The sequence below is a fragment of the Acanthisitta chloris genome, unplaced genomic scaffold (genome assembly GCF_000695815.1).
Source record: "Acanthisitta chloris isolate BGI_N310 unplaced genomic scaffold, ASM69581v1 scaffold8785, whole genome shotgun sequence".
In the NCBI taxonomy this organism is placed as follows: domain Eukaryota; kingdom Metazoa; phylum Chordata; class Aves; order Passeriformes; family Acanthisittidae; genus Acanthisitta; species Acanthisitta chloris.
This window is the reverse complement of record NW_008672381.1, coordinates 143,555-157,862: the sequence shown is the minus strand read 5'-3', so window position 1 is coordinate 157,862 and position 14,308 is coordinate 143,555. Positions and strand designations below refer to the sequence as shown.

The following is a 14,308-nucleotide window of genomic DNA, read 5'->3' as shown; positions in this document are numbered from 1 at the left end:
TGGAGTAAACTTTCTAGTTTTTATATTATTATTAAATAGTAAATAAATATTTGAAATAGCAAGTAAAATAAAATATAGTAATGTCATAATAATACTTAATTACTAATTTAAGAAATGTATTCATTTGCACCTTAGATCTACAGCTATGGTTTACACCTTGGACTGTTTTCAGTCCTTTTCCCTTATCCTTCTTGTCAGAATAAAGCTTTTTCATGGAAGTAGATTCTTCTAGTTTCATCCAGTTCCTTAGAATTGTGGTTTTTTTCAGTTTGCAATAGCAGTAAAATACTGAATGCCTGAGTAGCAATATGTGCTTTTGCCATTTTGGTAATATGCGTATTGAGATAATATTTTTCAATATATTTGCTAAATCCTCCCAAGGAGTATGTCTTCATTCTCTTGTAAACTGCCAACTCCTTTCCTTCTGAAGAATTTGGAATACTTAGAAGACATCTGTAGTACATACTGTGCTCTAAATTGTAACCAGAGAGCAGTCTTAACCTCAGGTCTTACCCCTGGGAAATATGTGCAGTGCTTTTAGTCTTGTAAAATTCACACCCAAATATTTAATCCAAATTTAACTTCTAAATAGTTTGAAAAAATGCTGGTTTTCTCTGACATTTCTTATGTTTAATCGTGGTCTCATTCACTCTCATTCCTTCTTGCTTTATTCACTCAGGTTATCCACACAAACCACACACAGTCACCTCCTCGAATGTCTTAGATTTGGAGACAACAGTTATGGAGCCTGGAGCTGTAGTTAAGGGCAAAGAGCCTGGAGGGTTTATTTTGGAAGTTCCACCCTTCATTCTTGTCTCTAGTTTACCTATGTATTTGGGTATGATACATACTTTTCCACGTGACTGTATTAAAAAAAATCATGCCCAATTGTTTTCATTGCTCTTTCAGTCTCATCATCCAGTAGTATGACATGCTATTATCTTTTTTCATGATCTGCCAATCACACATGCAAGGTTTTATTTTCTTACAAGCAATCACCATTATAATGATGCTCACAATTAGAATTTCTTTGCTTCTATATTGTTTCTCTTACATCTTCTACAAGCTTCAAAGGAAAGTTCTTTTGCTTCAATTTGCTAGACAGCTGTTCTCTTATGATTCAAGTAAGGAGATTTCAATTCATACAGAGGATGTCCTGTTGGATCTGCTTTTCTTTCTATATTTCTAGTAAAAAGTTTTTGAGCTCAGGATGTAAGTTTGTTTGATTCTTTTACCAGTAAGTGTAGATACCAACTCTTCCTGGTGATATCTAGTTTTCTCAGGTTCTGTGCATCTTGATCTGTGAATTACATTTCACTTTGATTAATTATACTGCTCTACTTACGCCCTTTTTCTGCAGTCTGCATTACCAATGGATAGCATGGTGTTTTTCCACAGAAACATCCAAAAATTATGCTTTGTTTCTGTATCATGGTAGTTATTCCTTTGTTCTGACTTTCTGAACCTACTCTGGTTATTTTTCAATAGTTTATTATTGGTAATAATGTGTTCCTCTGTATATCTCTTTGGCTGTCTCAGCTGCACCAAAACTTCAGATTTTACTTCTGCAGTGTCATGAGATTTGACATTATTTCTTCCGGTTCCTGTTTCTTCAATATTACCTTCTTCATTTTGCCAAATGGACTTACCTTTTCTCTCATTCTCTAGATCTTAGAATTTGATTTGGTCTTTACAAATGCTTTCTTTGTAGTAGGGGAATTTCCCTTTTCTTCTATGAGTGCACAGTTCCACATCTTTGCTGTGGCTAATGTGCCAGGAGCACGACTACCTCTACACCATAAACAAAGTGATCTGTATCAAATGTGTCTCATCTGAACTGGCACTCTGTTATTCCAGAACCTCTTAGAAAGGGCAGAGACGGCTGGAATGAGCTGTAAAGAAAGCTAAATTTTTAAATGAAAATTTGCGTGAACTGAAAAAAATCCTGGATGTCTAAAATACCAAAACAAAAAAATAGTATTATGCTCTCTAACATGTAACCAAGAATTTCATTAGTCAGAGGAGAAATGAAGGCTTTCTTTCATATTCTGTGAGAGAAGAAGCAACAGAATTTAGCAGAAGCTACAATATTGCAAATGAAATTAGGCTTGCAAGTGTAAGGAGTGAAATGGATTATGTAATTACTTCCTGTGATGTCTGAGGAAAAAAGGGAATGAGGTGAGTTATATTGTTTGTCAATATAAGTCAACATTTGGTCATTCAGGACATTACTACCTACTAGATCAGTTTAACAATTCTGAAAGAAATAAAACTAATATCCTAAATTGTAAGAGACTGAAGGAATGTGTCAGAAGGAGTTTCTGTGCATGCCTCATTGGATAAGAGCAGCAAAAAGAAAAACATTAGTCCTATCAGTGCAGCTTGGGTTTGGTTTTAGAAGAATATTGTGCCGCAGTAAAGACATAGCATGTTAGTCTTTGGAAATCCAGGTATAGAGACGCTATCAGTGGAGGAAAGAAACAAAAAATTTAGGAAACAAATGAAGGTAATTAAAAGCAAATCCTCTTTGGGGAAAGTGGCAGGTGCCTTTGCTACCTTTGATCAGTACCTGTGGTTCCCTTTGGAAAGTATGAAGTGAATTTGCTCAGAACTAAAACCCCAACAGATTAGGTTAGGGACAGATGGTACTGAAACCAATTATTTGCTGACATTCAGAGCTCCGAATTGTATTTTCTCTTGATACATTGTGAATCCAGAGAAAATTCAGGCTGTCACAGAGAGGCCTTCATTTCTCAATTATTAGCCTTTGGCAATGACTTCGGTATCAAGACCTTTCAAAACAGGGCCACCATTTTACCTCATGATATATGCTTCTTCTTTTGTAGCTGTGTTCTTGTAATGCTTCTTCTCACCAGTCAAGTAATTTACTCAAAAGACTATAAACAAAATGAGTCACCTTTGCATGTTTTCTCAGACTGTAGTCTGACACAGGTGATGGAAAAGCAAAATAAACCTTCCTCCTGACCTAAAACTGTCCTCATTTTTCTCAGAGCAAGAATTCTGCTTTTGTGACCTCTTTTGCTTCTGGGTCTCACCTCACAGGTAACAGAGAGATTAGTGGTAAAACGATTAGGTCCAGTCAGTCCATGTGAGTGAAGACAGATGCAAGAATAAATGTCAGCCTGTCACACAGAGAAGTTTACAATAAAAATGATCCTTGCAGCTTGAAAAACAGCTTTTTATGGAATAGCAAGTAGCAATGGTTTTTCCCTTAAATATTTTTTGTAGTATTGATTTTGCCATGAAGTCTACCAAGACTATGACTACATTAGCAAGTATTGCATGGAAATAGGAGTTCATTTGAGGACCCCAGGTCTGCATTACATGTTTTATTGGGGAATTTGCCTTGGTCTAGCTCTAGTTTGGGCCTTTAGGCTGAGCAGCCATTAGTGGCTGAAGTCCTGTAGACCCTGAAGCACACCTTTTGGGTTAGTTTAATTTAAAACTAAGTCAGTTTGTGTGCCTAAAGTCTAGTTTTTAGTGCAGGTTTTTTGCTACAAAAAAAAATAATTTAAATTGGGGTCTGAACTGAAACACTAACATAAATGCTTCCATAATGTGTCTCTGGTTTACTTACCAACCCTATCAGAGATGATGCTTATCCAGCTCTAGAGCTTCATCTATTTTCCACATATTTCACCATGCACTTCCTAGTGTACAGCAGGGAAGGGGTCCTTGGCACCACTTGAAAAGAGTTTTGGCTTGTCCGTCTACAGAATGATGGACTTTCCATTTCTGCTGACAGAGAATATAGCAAGTAACCAAGTCTAATTGAAAATAATGGCATTTACTGAAAATGATAGGCAGTCACTACTACAGTAACTTGATCTATGCTCATGGCATGAGTTCAGCAACTGCTTTTCTGCTGAATGCCCTATAAAGTATGTGGTGTCAGAGGAGCTGGTGACCTGAGGACAGCTAAGAAATGTGCATAGAGGAATCTGACACAGTAGAGATATGCATTACAAAATCATGTAGACAAAGCTATTAAGAACACGATTTTACTAGCTCCTTTCTTGAATCACAATGTTTTATGCTGGATGACAGCTGTTTGCATAATGAAAAGGAGATGTTCTAAGTGGGCTTTATGGAATTAGTGTATTAATCTCAGAAAGGCTATTTTGGTTAATGAGTTTTGTGTTTTGTGTTTTTTCACGGTAAGTCAGTATCCATCTCTTTATGTCATAATAAATACAGCACTGGAAGTAAGTCATATGATTGCTTGATAAGAATTCTAATACAAAACTAGTTAATCATACCTAAGAGCTTGTATTTAAAATTTATCTTAGCAGTAAGATTTCCAAGAAATGCAATATGTTACACCCAGTAAATCTCACTATAGATCACGATTGGTTTGTATACAATAAGGTAGGAAGTATGTAACTTATTTTCAGTTTTGGTATCTGCTTATGCTTGGTGCTCCAGGCTGAGTGCTGTGAACATATCTAGGATGGATTAGCAAATTTCCACATTATTGGCTCACTGCATTATTCAGAATGTTGTAGGTATTTTTGTAAGTACATGAAAATATATCAGAAGAATGTTTATGTTCTGAGAATTCACTAGTTAAATTGTATGATTATCAGTACAGTAATATTTTAGAATATTGATTAAATCTTTGCAGATTCATAAATATCAATATTTTGGAAAATAACCCCTTTAATAGCATCTTCCATACAATTTTTCCTCAAATGGGAGAAATTCTTCCTCTAAATGATTGCGAAAAAGAAAACATGTTTTGCAAACTAGACAAAACCCATGCATTTCTTGTTTAAATGATAAAATGCATGGACTGTGTTCTGCATAATTCCTTTTGGACCTCTAAGCATTCTGGAAAAAAAAATCAAGCATTTTTACTCTTCAGAAAGAGGAAGAATTGCCAATTCCTCCGAATTTTTCGGAAAGCAGACTTTTTTCTGGATTTGGTATGAAAAACATCAGAATACTTCATTATGTGGATTATCAAAAAAGTTTATTGTCTCAGCTCTAGTCTTGTGATAGCCAGTTTTAGTAAGTTTTTCTCTTTTACAGGAAGAGCACATTAACTCAGTCTGTAAAATATACTGTCACACTGCAAAGCATTAGCATAATTGGCTGGCACCTATTTCTTGGACATTCTGTCTGACGAACTCATGGGTCCTTGTGATTAAAATATGATGAATAACCTTGCTGATAGCTGTCTCCCAAGGAAAATAGCATAGAAAATTGAGAAAGTATTTTATTGGGCTTGGAGCTGAAACTTAAGAATTGGGAATTGTCAAAGCATTTGCATATTTACACTAGTGATTATAACTACTCAGCTGCTATATGATATTCATCTTGCATAAATTCGCTATTCAGTGTAATACTAGGATCTTCAGTAATGTTTATTATGTGTATGTAATGTATAGTAACATAATAATGTATACAATGAGAGTATGAGTATATCTGAAAAAAACCACAAAGAATATCCAGAAGACTTCTGGCCTTGATGAAATAGTACATATTATATCAAGTCTTCTGTCTTCTATGTGGCTACAGTAGAATTCCAATGACATTCTACTCTTTGAAAGATCAGATTTTCTAAATCTTTCTTCATTTATTGTTACTAAGCTCAAAATAAGATCTTAATTTTTTATTTTAGCAAAGTGATCCTATGGGTTAGCTCTTTTATAAGAAATTAATGGCCATATAGCTATCTAGATGTGGGATCGTATTTTACTGTTTGAGATCTTGCCCTGGTTTCAGAGTTCCCTTGCAGAATTTCACCTGCAGAGGGAAGGAGTGACTATGGCAAAGATCAGGGTTCATACTGCTTCAATACGAAAGATGATGCATGTGTCCGAATGGCAACAAGTACATAGAGAAGGCCATTGGTTTTCTAAAGCTGAGTCACTAGGGAAAAACACTTGAAAGTTTTAAAAATCAAGAATTCTGCTGCTATGTGAGGTATAGGCACCATGATTTTCGCAGGTGTCATTAAATCCTCTATTGCATTGTTGTATACAGTGATCTTTGATATACATGGAACATACAGTACATGTCTGAAACATATTGTATATGGATCATATGCTGAAGTGAGACAGGGAGTGCTATTGTTGCTGTTGCTCTGGCATGGCCTTAAGTGACACAGACAACTAATTCCATTTTTGAAAATGTTCTCTGTTGAAAATGGGTGAAACTGCTATCCTTGAAAATTTAAAAGGCCAGTAATTCCTCTTACAAAGTGGTACATATAATGGTGTAACAGAATTGCGTGACATCTGTATTATTCCTGGCAATTTTGCCTCTCTAGTAATAGTAGTATCCACGAGCATTTTGTCTTATAAGCAAGTCACACGCTATTGGAAGAAGCAGCTTTTATGTATCTTTGTTCTTGTCAAGTGGAACTCCATTTGCTGCATTATTTCAACTCAGCAGGGCAAGAAGAGGTGAGAAAGTACACCTAGCACAATTTAGAAATATGAAGAAGTTACCATGAAACATGGTTTTATATAGCATGTGGGTTCTTTATTTTAAGATCTAAGACCCTGCAGCCTATCAAGGACAGAAGGAACTGCTGTGTCCCTTCAAAAAGAGGGAACTTTCCCTCCTTAGAATGATGGAGGAGCTCATTTTGGTAAGCTAATGAGTCACAGTTTGCTAAGTCTTACAGTTGGCACAGGACTTGAATGACCATCTGTTACTTTAAAGTTTCTTTTCTCAGGAACTCTGCTCTACAATTGAAAAATATCCTTATGCTTTCAAAAATTATTGCACGGGAAACAGGAGATTAAATTTGATGATCATTGCACTACTCTTATTTAGGTGAAAGCCCAGCTTCAAAAGATGGGAGCTCTTCAACCCATAAACATATTTCTCCGTCAAGAAATTGACCGTATGCAACATGTTATATCAAGAGTTCGAACTACACTGACTGATCTCAAATTGGCTATTGATGGTAAGTTACAATATTAAACATTCTAATTAAGATGCTCTATTTATTACAACAGTTGGTTATACTATATAACTAAATAAATAATTCACCTCCTATCCTCCCTTTCTCTTTTGTTCTCTCTCACACACAGTTTTTCTCTTTTCATCATATAACTACTAATTCCAGCCCTTCAAGGCTTCTGGCTGCATCTCTATGGACACTCCACCTAAATTTATTCTGTATGCATGTACTTCAGCATTTCAGTTCATGTCCCACAGCTCTACTACACTTCTGTGATTCTCTCCTGATCCTTATAGAGCTCAGAGGAGCTGAATTGCGTGATTAGATCCACAGGTCGTGTACCAGAGTCATTTACGAAATTAAGCTGAGGCATAATGATACAGAACAAGGTAGAAGTGTTGCTGCTAAGTAATTGAGAGACAAGGCACTCAGGAGGCCAGGTGGTAAAGACTCTAATTTAAGGGGGGATTTGCAATGTTCATGAAGCTGGTTACACCAAATAGCATGTCTCTAAATGGAAGCTGAAGTGAGTGCAGGGACAGTCAAAAGAGAGAGATAGGGTTCTTCTTTTAGCCATCACAAGAGGCAGGCAACAACACTCTGTCTCTCTCAGAGACAGGAGTATTTGACTGAAAGTGAGCAATGGTGAATGTGGTTACATTAAATCAAGAGTACAGGCAACTAGAAGCAGACAGAAAATTTGATCAGGAGTGAGGGAAAAAAAGGGATGATGATGTTACTGTGTGCTTTTTGTTTTCACTTCCCATTTTGCTCATTTGCAAGAGTTGAAATATCCAGGAAGAAAAGTATACTATTGCTCAGCCAAGATTCTTGAGTCAACAGTAAATTAAAATGAAGCAGGAGTGGTTCGGTTCCACTGGTTAAGATCTCACTCGAGTCTGCTGTTCTCCAGCAGAGAGGCAGAAAATATCGGAGACAGCAAACTGTCCCCAGGGGAGCAGATCAGAATGCCTCAAAGCTAGTTCCTTCTGATGTAGCTGATGGCAGTACTGCGATCTGTCTTACTGGCATTTTCCAGGCTTTTGACAATGTGCTTCATGAAGGGAGATTTTTTTAAAATTTGAACTTTTGTTATGTAAGAAACAAAAGGAATTTTTTTGCTACCATTTTTATGATGCACCAAGGCAACAATGCATGCTTCAGAACATCATGCCTATAATCTGAATGTAGGAAAGAGGTTCATAAATGTGCCCAGGGCTAATAAGCTTTCATATCCTGGAATAACATATGCAAAGACCAAACTGGAAAAAACAATTGTTCTTTGTTTCAATACTAAGCTGAAAGTTCCTTTTAATATGTGAATAGAGTCCCTTTACAAGTAAATTAAAATAATGTTTTCCATCCAAGAAAGTATGAATCTTTCCCTGATTGTGACAGACATATTCAAACCCTCAGTATGTACAATGCTCTGCAGAGGGGTGGATGAGTAGCATAATTTATTTGCACTTCTTATTCAGTTCCACAGTGGGCGCAGTCCTCTGCCAGATGTTTAATCAAGTTAATGCTGTAACTTACGTGCAATTCTCTTAAACATAATTTTCTTAGGGACAAGCAAGTTAAACACAGTGAAAAATTGCTCTGAACGCATAATTGGATGTATAGTTAACAATAACAATTAATGGTTTCTGACAGACTCATGGTACATCAAGTGCACATGGTAGACTTCTAATTAGAGGATGGAAAGAACATTTAGGCACTCTATGTCAGCAAAGGGGAAAACCCTGAACCCTCATACTGCATTCTCCTCCCCAAACTAGTCAACTGCGATCTCAGATCATCTGAGGCGCTTCTTTTTCTTTACAGTGAGGTAAACTGATCTGCCTGCTCAAACAGTTCGTGTGATTTTTGACATCTGCCCTGGTCATGTATCTGGCTTTAGCTTCATGAACCTATTAAGGCCTGAACACATGCTTTTAGCAGCTCTAAACTTTGAAATAAATTTTGTGTTTAAGAATATAACGCATCTTTAGGTCGTGCCATGTAGCTTTGTGAAAGGAGGTCTGAATATTTGATTCTGCAGTTTGGATGAGAATAGATTAACCTTGTAATTTTAATGTTGCTCACCGAGTCACATGTGAGGTACTGTCAAGCTCTCTTCAGGGAGAGCCCATGTGCAGCTGAACATGAGGGATGTAGAGGGAATTAACAGAGCTAGTTTTGTCCCTCTATCCAGAGGGCAGATTAAGCAGTGTTGAGCTTTTGGGAGGGGTGAGGATGGTTACCACGTGTGCAGCATGTTGGAAAACATGCCCCACAAACCTGCATCTCCACCAATAAACTTTGCTGCCTGGAGGGATACTTCTGGATGAAATTGTAGCTGCCCTTTGAACTCTCACTTATGTCCCAAGCATCACTTCTGTTTTAATTACTTATTGATTGCCCAGAGTTTATTTCACAGTTGGTATAATACAGAGCTTCACCATAAATCAGAAAACAGCAATGATGGTTGTCCTCTCAAGTGACCTAAATAGAGGCTGTGCTGTTCCAAACAGAGAAATCTTTTCAGAGACAAAGAGCTTGCACCAAAATGCCACATCCTACTGGGTTACGACAGATCTTGAGCCCCTGGCAGAAGGTGACCATATTCTTTGCAAGGCAGTATAGAAGCTATAGAGTTCCTGTGTACTTGCCTTCTGCCTGTGGAAGTGTAGAGACTTCTGGCACAGAATAGTAATGCCCTAGCTGTTAGTTGTAGAGCAGGTGCTTCAAACCCCCTCTCCCATGAATGAACGTAGTGTCTGTAAATGCAGTAAAATCTAATGACCCATTCAGTTATTCCTAGCCTCTTAGAGTTTTTTTGAGCACAGAGGAACTGAATGTGGTCTATCCATGATATTTTGGGGTGTGCTCTTTACTTCCCCATGCACTGAAGTGACTGGTGTTTTGATGGCACCCTGATGTTCTATTGGTGAAGAAAGGGAGAAGAGAGATTCTGTAGGAGCTATCTCTAATCCCCCATGAGTGTTTTCCATGAATCAAGTGGAGCATACCTGTTGTAGCACTAAAAGTGAGTATCAAATCCTTGGCAATGGAAATAAGCACAGCTTTTAGTTTGGTTTTAATCCTGATTCTTTTTAACCCACTTAACATTCTGTTCAATGGCTTCTTGTGAAAGAAACAAATGCTTAACTCATTCATTTATACCTTTGGTCAAGGAACTGCATCCACTTGGCACTTGTTTCTAGTACCTTACAGCTTTGTGTTTTCGAACTAATTCTTTGGAACTGCCTTCTTCATGAACAAGTGAAAACCATGCGAGAAACCCTGGGGGGTTTTATCCTTTCATATCATATACGTGCCACATGATCCCAGTCACTGCTACTTGCACAGTACTTGCAGAGTTAGGAGAGAGAAGTCCTTTTCCTGTGTATTTCCTAGGAATACAGCAATTCTATGGCAATGTTGTTCTACATAAGGTATAGGATTCACTTAGAATTTTTATGCTATCTACACAAACTCGTGTGTTAAGCCTGAGGTAATGATTCATTATTTTTTTCCAACTCAGAATACCATGATCTTGAAAGTAGTGTTTGCATCATGATGCTGCAAGGAATTTCTGTTCATTGTATGCAGCACCTTACAAGAGGGATATAACTGAACTCCAAAAGAGCCAACAGAGGTAGCTGGTAATTTATTTTAACCTATGCGACAAAAAACTGAAGCTCAGTAAACTAGTCTGGCTGGAGTGCACAGGAAAGGTAGTTTCCCATGCAAGGGAAGAATATGGGCTCATTCCCAATGTCTGATTAAGTTCTGTTTTGACTCATAATTCTATAAGACTGCTAACACTAACAGAATTTTAGTTTGGCTTACTGATGATGGTAATATATTTTGAAGTGAAAGATCTTGGGCTCTCAACTTACTAACTCTTCCAGTGTGTGTGTGTGAGGCTTGTATCTCACTTTTGGAGAGGATTTTATTTGAAAATTATTAAGAGCACTTAGTGAGCGCATTAGTGGAATGTAACAATGTGGAAACCATTTGAAGAATGGAGAGGAATGGAAGGGATGAGTCTAGTATGTCTTGTGGTGTAGTTACTCTTGGCTCAACAGGTCTCATCCATTATTTACTTCTCATCCTGGTAAGAATTCCAAATGCCTCCTGTTGTCTTTTGCAGTTTGACATGTCAATTCTGGACTTCTTAAGAGGTGTTACATATGCTTGCCATGATGGTTTAGAAACACACATTGCACATTAAGGTCAAACTGCAGAATACAGTTTATCTGCCTGTTGTATTACTCTTCCTCAGGGCAGTGATTTGCTTTACTTCTTTTGAGAGTTGTGCATGGATTTTCATCTTCAAATTATTGTTTTAAAATTTTTATTTTAATTCCTTTGGTGGATGCAGCCAAGAGCATTTGGTACTGGAGCTGGTAAATTTTCTGAACAATTTGCAAGGTTACTTTCAAATTGCCTTTCTTACTGACTGAAGGATTTAGCTATTGAAGAGAATCTAGGATTTGTGTGCTCTTCTATGTGAAAAATCTCACGCTACTCGAGTTTCTCAAAGCCTTTCATCTCTCCTGACTTGAAGAATTAAATCAGAGGATTCTACACCAGAAAAGGAAGGTGCGAAAAAACCCAGAGAACAGAACAGGGGCAAAGGTTAGGTACAGCTGGAGAGAATACCAGTCTACAAGTAAAAAATGGAGACTGTTGTGCATTGCAGGGCTCAACTGCCTGATTTACTCTTCCTGTTCTGGAGACCTGGAGCAAAAGAAGGTGATAAACTATTGGGGCCTTGGGATTGGTGGAGTTAAATAGGTTTCTGAGATCTTCCTGGGAATCATCTCCAAATGCTGAAGTGCTCAAGTGCTGCAAGTGAAGAAATAGGGAAATACCCAAAGAACTGCCTGAAGCAAAGAAGTTGACTTCTGTCAGCACAGCAATGGTGGCCACAGAGCTAGCAGAACCATACTTGGGGAAAAATAGAAAGATTAAGTTTTAGGTATAGGGCAATATACATTAGCTTTTACTGTTTTTACCTAGTAGTCTGTATACTATGTACCTTTGGGTGTGATAATAAATGCTTTGGAGAAAACACAGGCAAGTTAGCTTGGGAGGGAAATTTATGAAGTTACAAGCAAGTTGGTCTTTTAACACATTCAGTGAAGAAGAGGTGATAGAGGTAAGGTGTGACTGCTTCAATAACAAAGCTGGTTTTTTGGAAGGTAAACGTAAGTGGGGACTAAAGACTGAAAAAGAATCATAGAATCATCAAGATTGAAAGAGACTTTTAAGATCATTAATCTGTCACTTTGCTATAACCTGTAAACCCTAAACCATATCTTCCAGCACCAGATCCAGTGCAGGCTGGTCAAGTAGGACCTTCCTTTCATAAATCTATGTTGGTTGGGCTTTATCTCCTCATTGCCCTCTATGTGCCGTGTGATGACCTTGCCCAGAACCAAGGTTAGGCTGGCAGGCCTGTAGTTCCCTGGATCCTCATTCTGACCCTTTTTATAGATGGATGTTATGTTTGCTAATTTCCAGTCAGACAGAACTTCTTCAGTTATCCAGGACTGCTGGTAGGTGATTGCAAGTGGTTTGGTGAGTTCTTTTGACAGTTCCCTCATTACTCTGGGGTGGATCTCATCAGGGCCCAAGGGCATAGAAAGTCATCAAACACCTCCTACTGGATTATGGGGGCTTCAACCATCTCCCCACCACCAAATTCCAGCTCTAGGAGCTGGGTATCCTGAGGACAACTGGTCTTTAAGCTCCTGTATTTGCAACTGTGACAGTCAATAATGGATTGATGCTTTCACTGAGATTTTTTCCCGATGTGCTGTGCTAGCTTAACAGACTCATTGTCTAGCAAGTATTTTCCTCAAGAGGTAGTCTCCAATCTTATTATAATGGTATCAGCTATCGGCAAACTGTACTTGATGGAGAAATTAGCTTTTCATCTCATTTATATCCAGCATAAATTATTCTGGTCTTTCTTGATTCACATCTGTGCCTGTGGGAAGTGAATCAGTCAGTGGACTGAGGCTTTTTTGGTTCATGCTGGAATTTGGAACCCTTCCTTTGTTCCTGCTTTATCTAATATTTTAAATGAGATTACTCTACTCTTTCATCAATGTCAAATTCAAAACATAGATCCAAATTTTGCAAACTCCACAGTATTCAGATTCAGCCTGTGGGAGGTATGCTAATGAAAAGGGACAGCTCCATGAAATAATACTAGCTCCTGAAGAAGTCCAGTCAAAGCATTATATCTATTGAATGAATCAACCTAAAACCAGATCAATTTAAAGGAATTATTTAACTCTTTCATCAATGTCAAATTCAAAACATAGATCCAAATTTTGCAAACTCCACAGTATTCAGATTCAGCCTGTGGGAGGTATGCTAATGAAAAGGGACAGCTCCATGAAATAATACTAGCTCCTGAAGAAGTCCAGTCAAAGCATTATATCTATTGAATGAATCAACCTAAAACCAGATCAATTTAAAGGAATTATTTACTTCAATTATCAATAAAAACTGTTATCCTTAGAACTGATAAGCTTTATTTGGGTTATTCACTACTCAGAAGTTGGATAGATTTAGATGTGATTTAGCGGTGAGAAGGTATAAATTTAAGGCAATGAAAAAGGGGAATCCTAATTTGCAAACTGTGTATACTGTGCAAAGAGCATGGTTACAGTACATATTATTTTTGAAGCATGGAAATATCCTGTTGTCTTTAACTGACCTGACCCTTTATCAGTCATTTTCAGATGGGCTTTATTTCATTCAAGAAAGGGAATATCACAAAGTAACCCCTCAAATAACCAAGTTATAAACAGCTGTCCTGTCTGATTCATAGAACATTCAAACCTGTCATGTTAAGTTCATAGGACATTCTGTCTCTTCATATAGTACTGTGCTCTGAATTTCTCAGAAGTTAAATATGAGAAGCCTATGGCAGTGTACTACTCATTCAAGTTATCAAACATAGTTTTTCAAACACCTGTATCACCTTGTTCCAGAAAGATGCAATTATTTTTCTCCTGTGGTAATGATTTAATTTCTGACAATTATTCTATTTTTTAAATTATTTTTATTTTTATCAGAGTATTTTAGCTGCAGGCATCCCAACACCCACAGATGTCATTTAGTGCTGAAATTCAAGCACTGTATGCCTACTGCCAGAGATGACACCCACTCACTAGGAATATTTATGCAGCTATATGGGCAAGGCCAGAGCTGTGAACATACCTCATCCTCAAGAACACTCTGGCTTAGCATTCTCAACAGCTGCTCTGAGTCATAGCGGGCAGACATCCTAAAGGATTTCACAATGCTTCAGGGCAGAGACAGGTTGTATCTCCCTATTTGAAAAGCTCCAGCCTGCCCAGAAGT

General features: G+C 37.6%; 1 protein-coding gene across 1 annotated transcript in view; it reads left to right on the top strand.

Annotated features, from left to right (window-relative positions):
- LOC103802057 (dynein heavy chain 5, axonemal-like) overlaps positions 1–14,308 on the top strand; it is a 158,752-nt gene that overhangs the window by 135,900 nt on the left and 8,544 nt on the right. Inside the window, exon 73 of the mRNA XM_009074495.1 lies at positions 6,808–6,940. Within this exon, the coding sequence (XP_009072743.1) occupies positions 6,808–6,940 (133 nt within the window). The remainder of the gene's footprint in view (positions 1–6,807; positions 6,941–14,308) is intronic.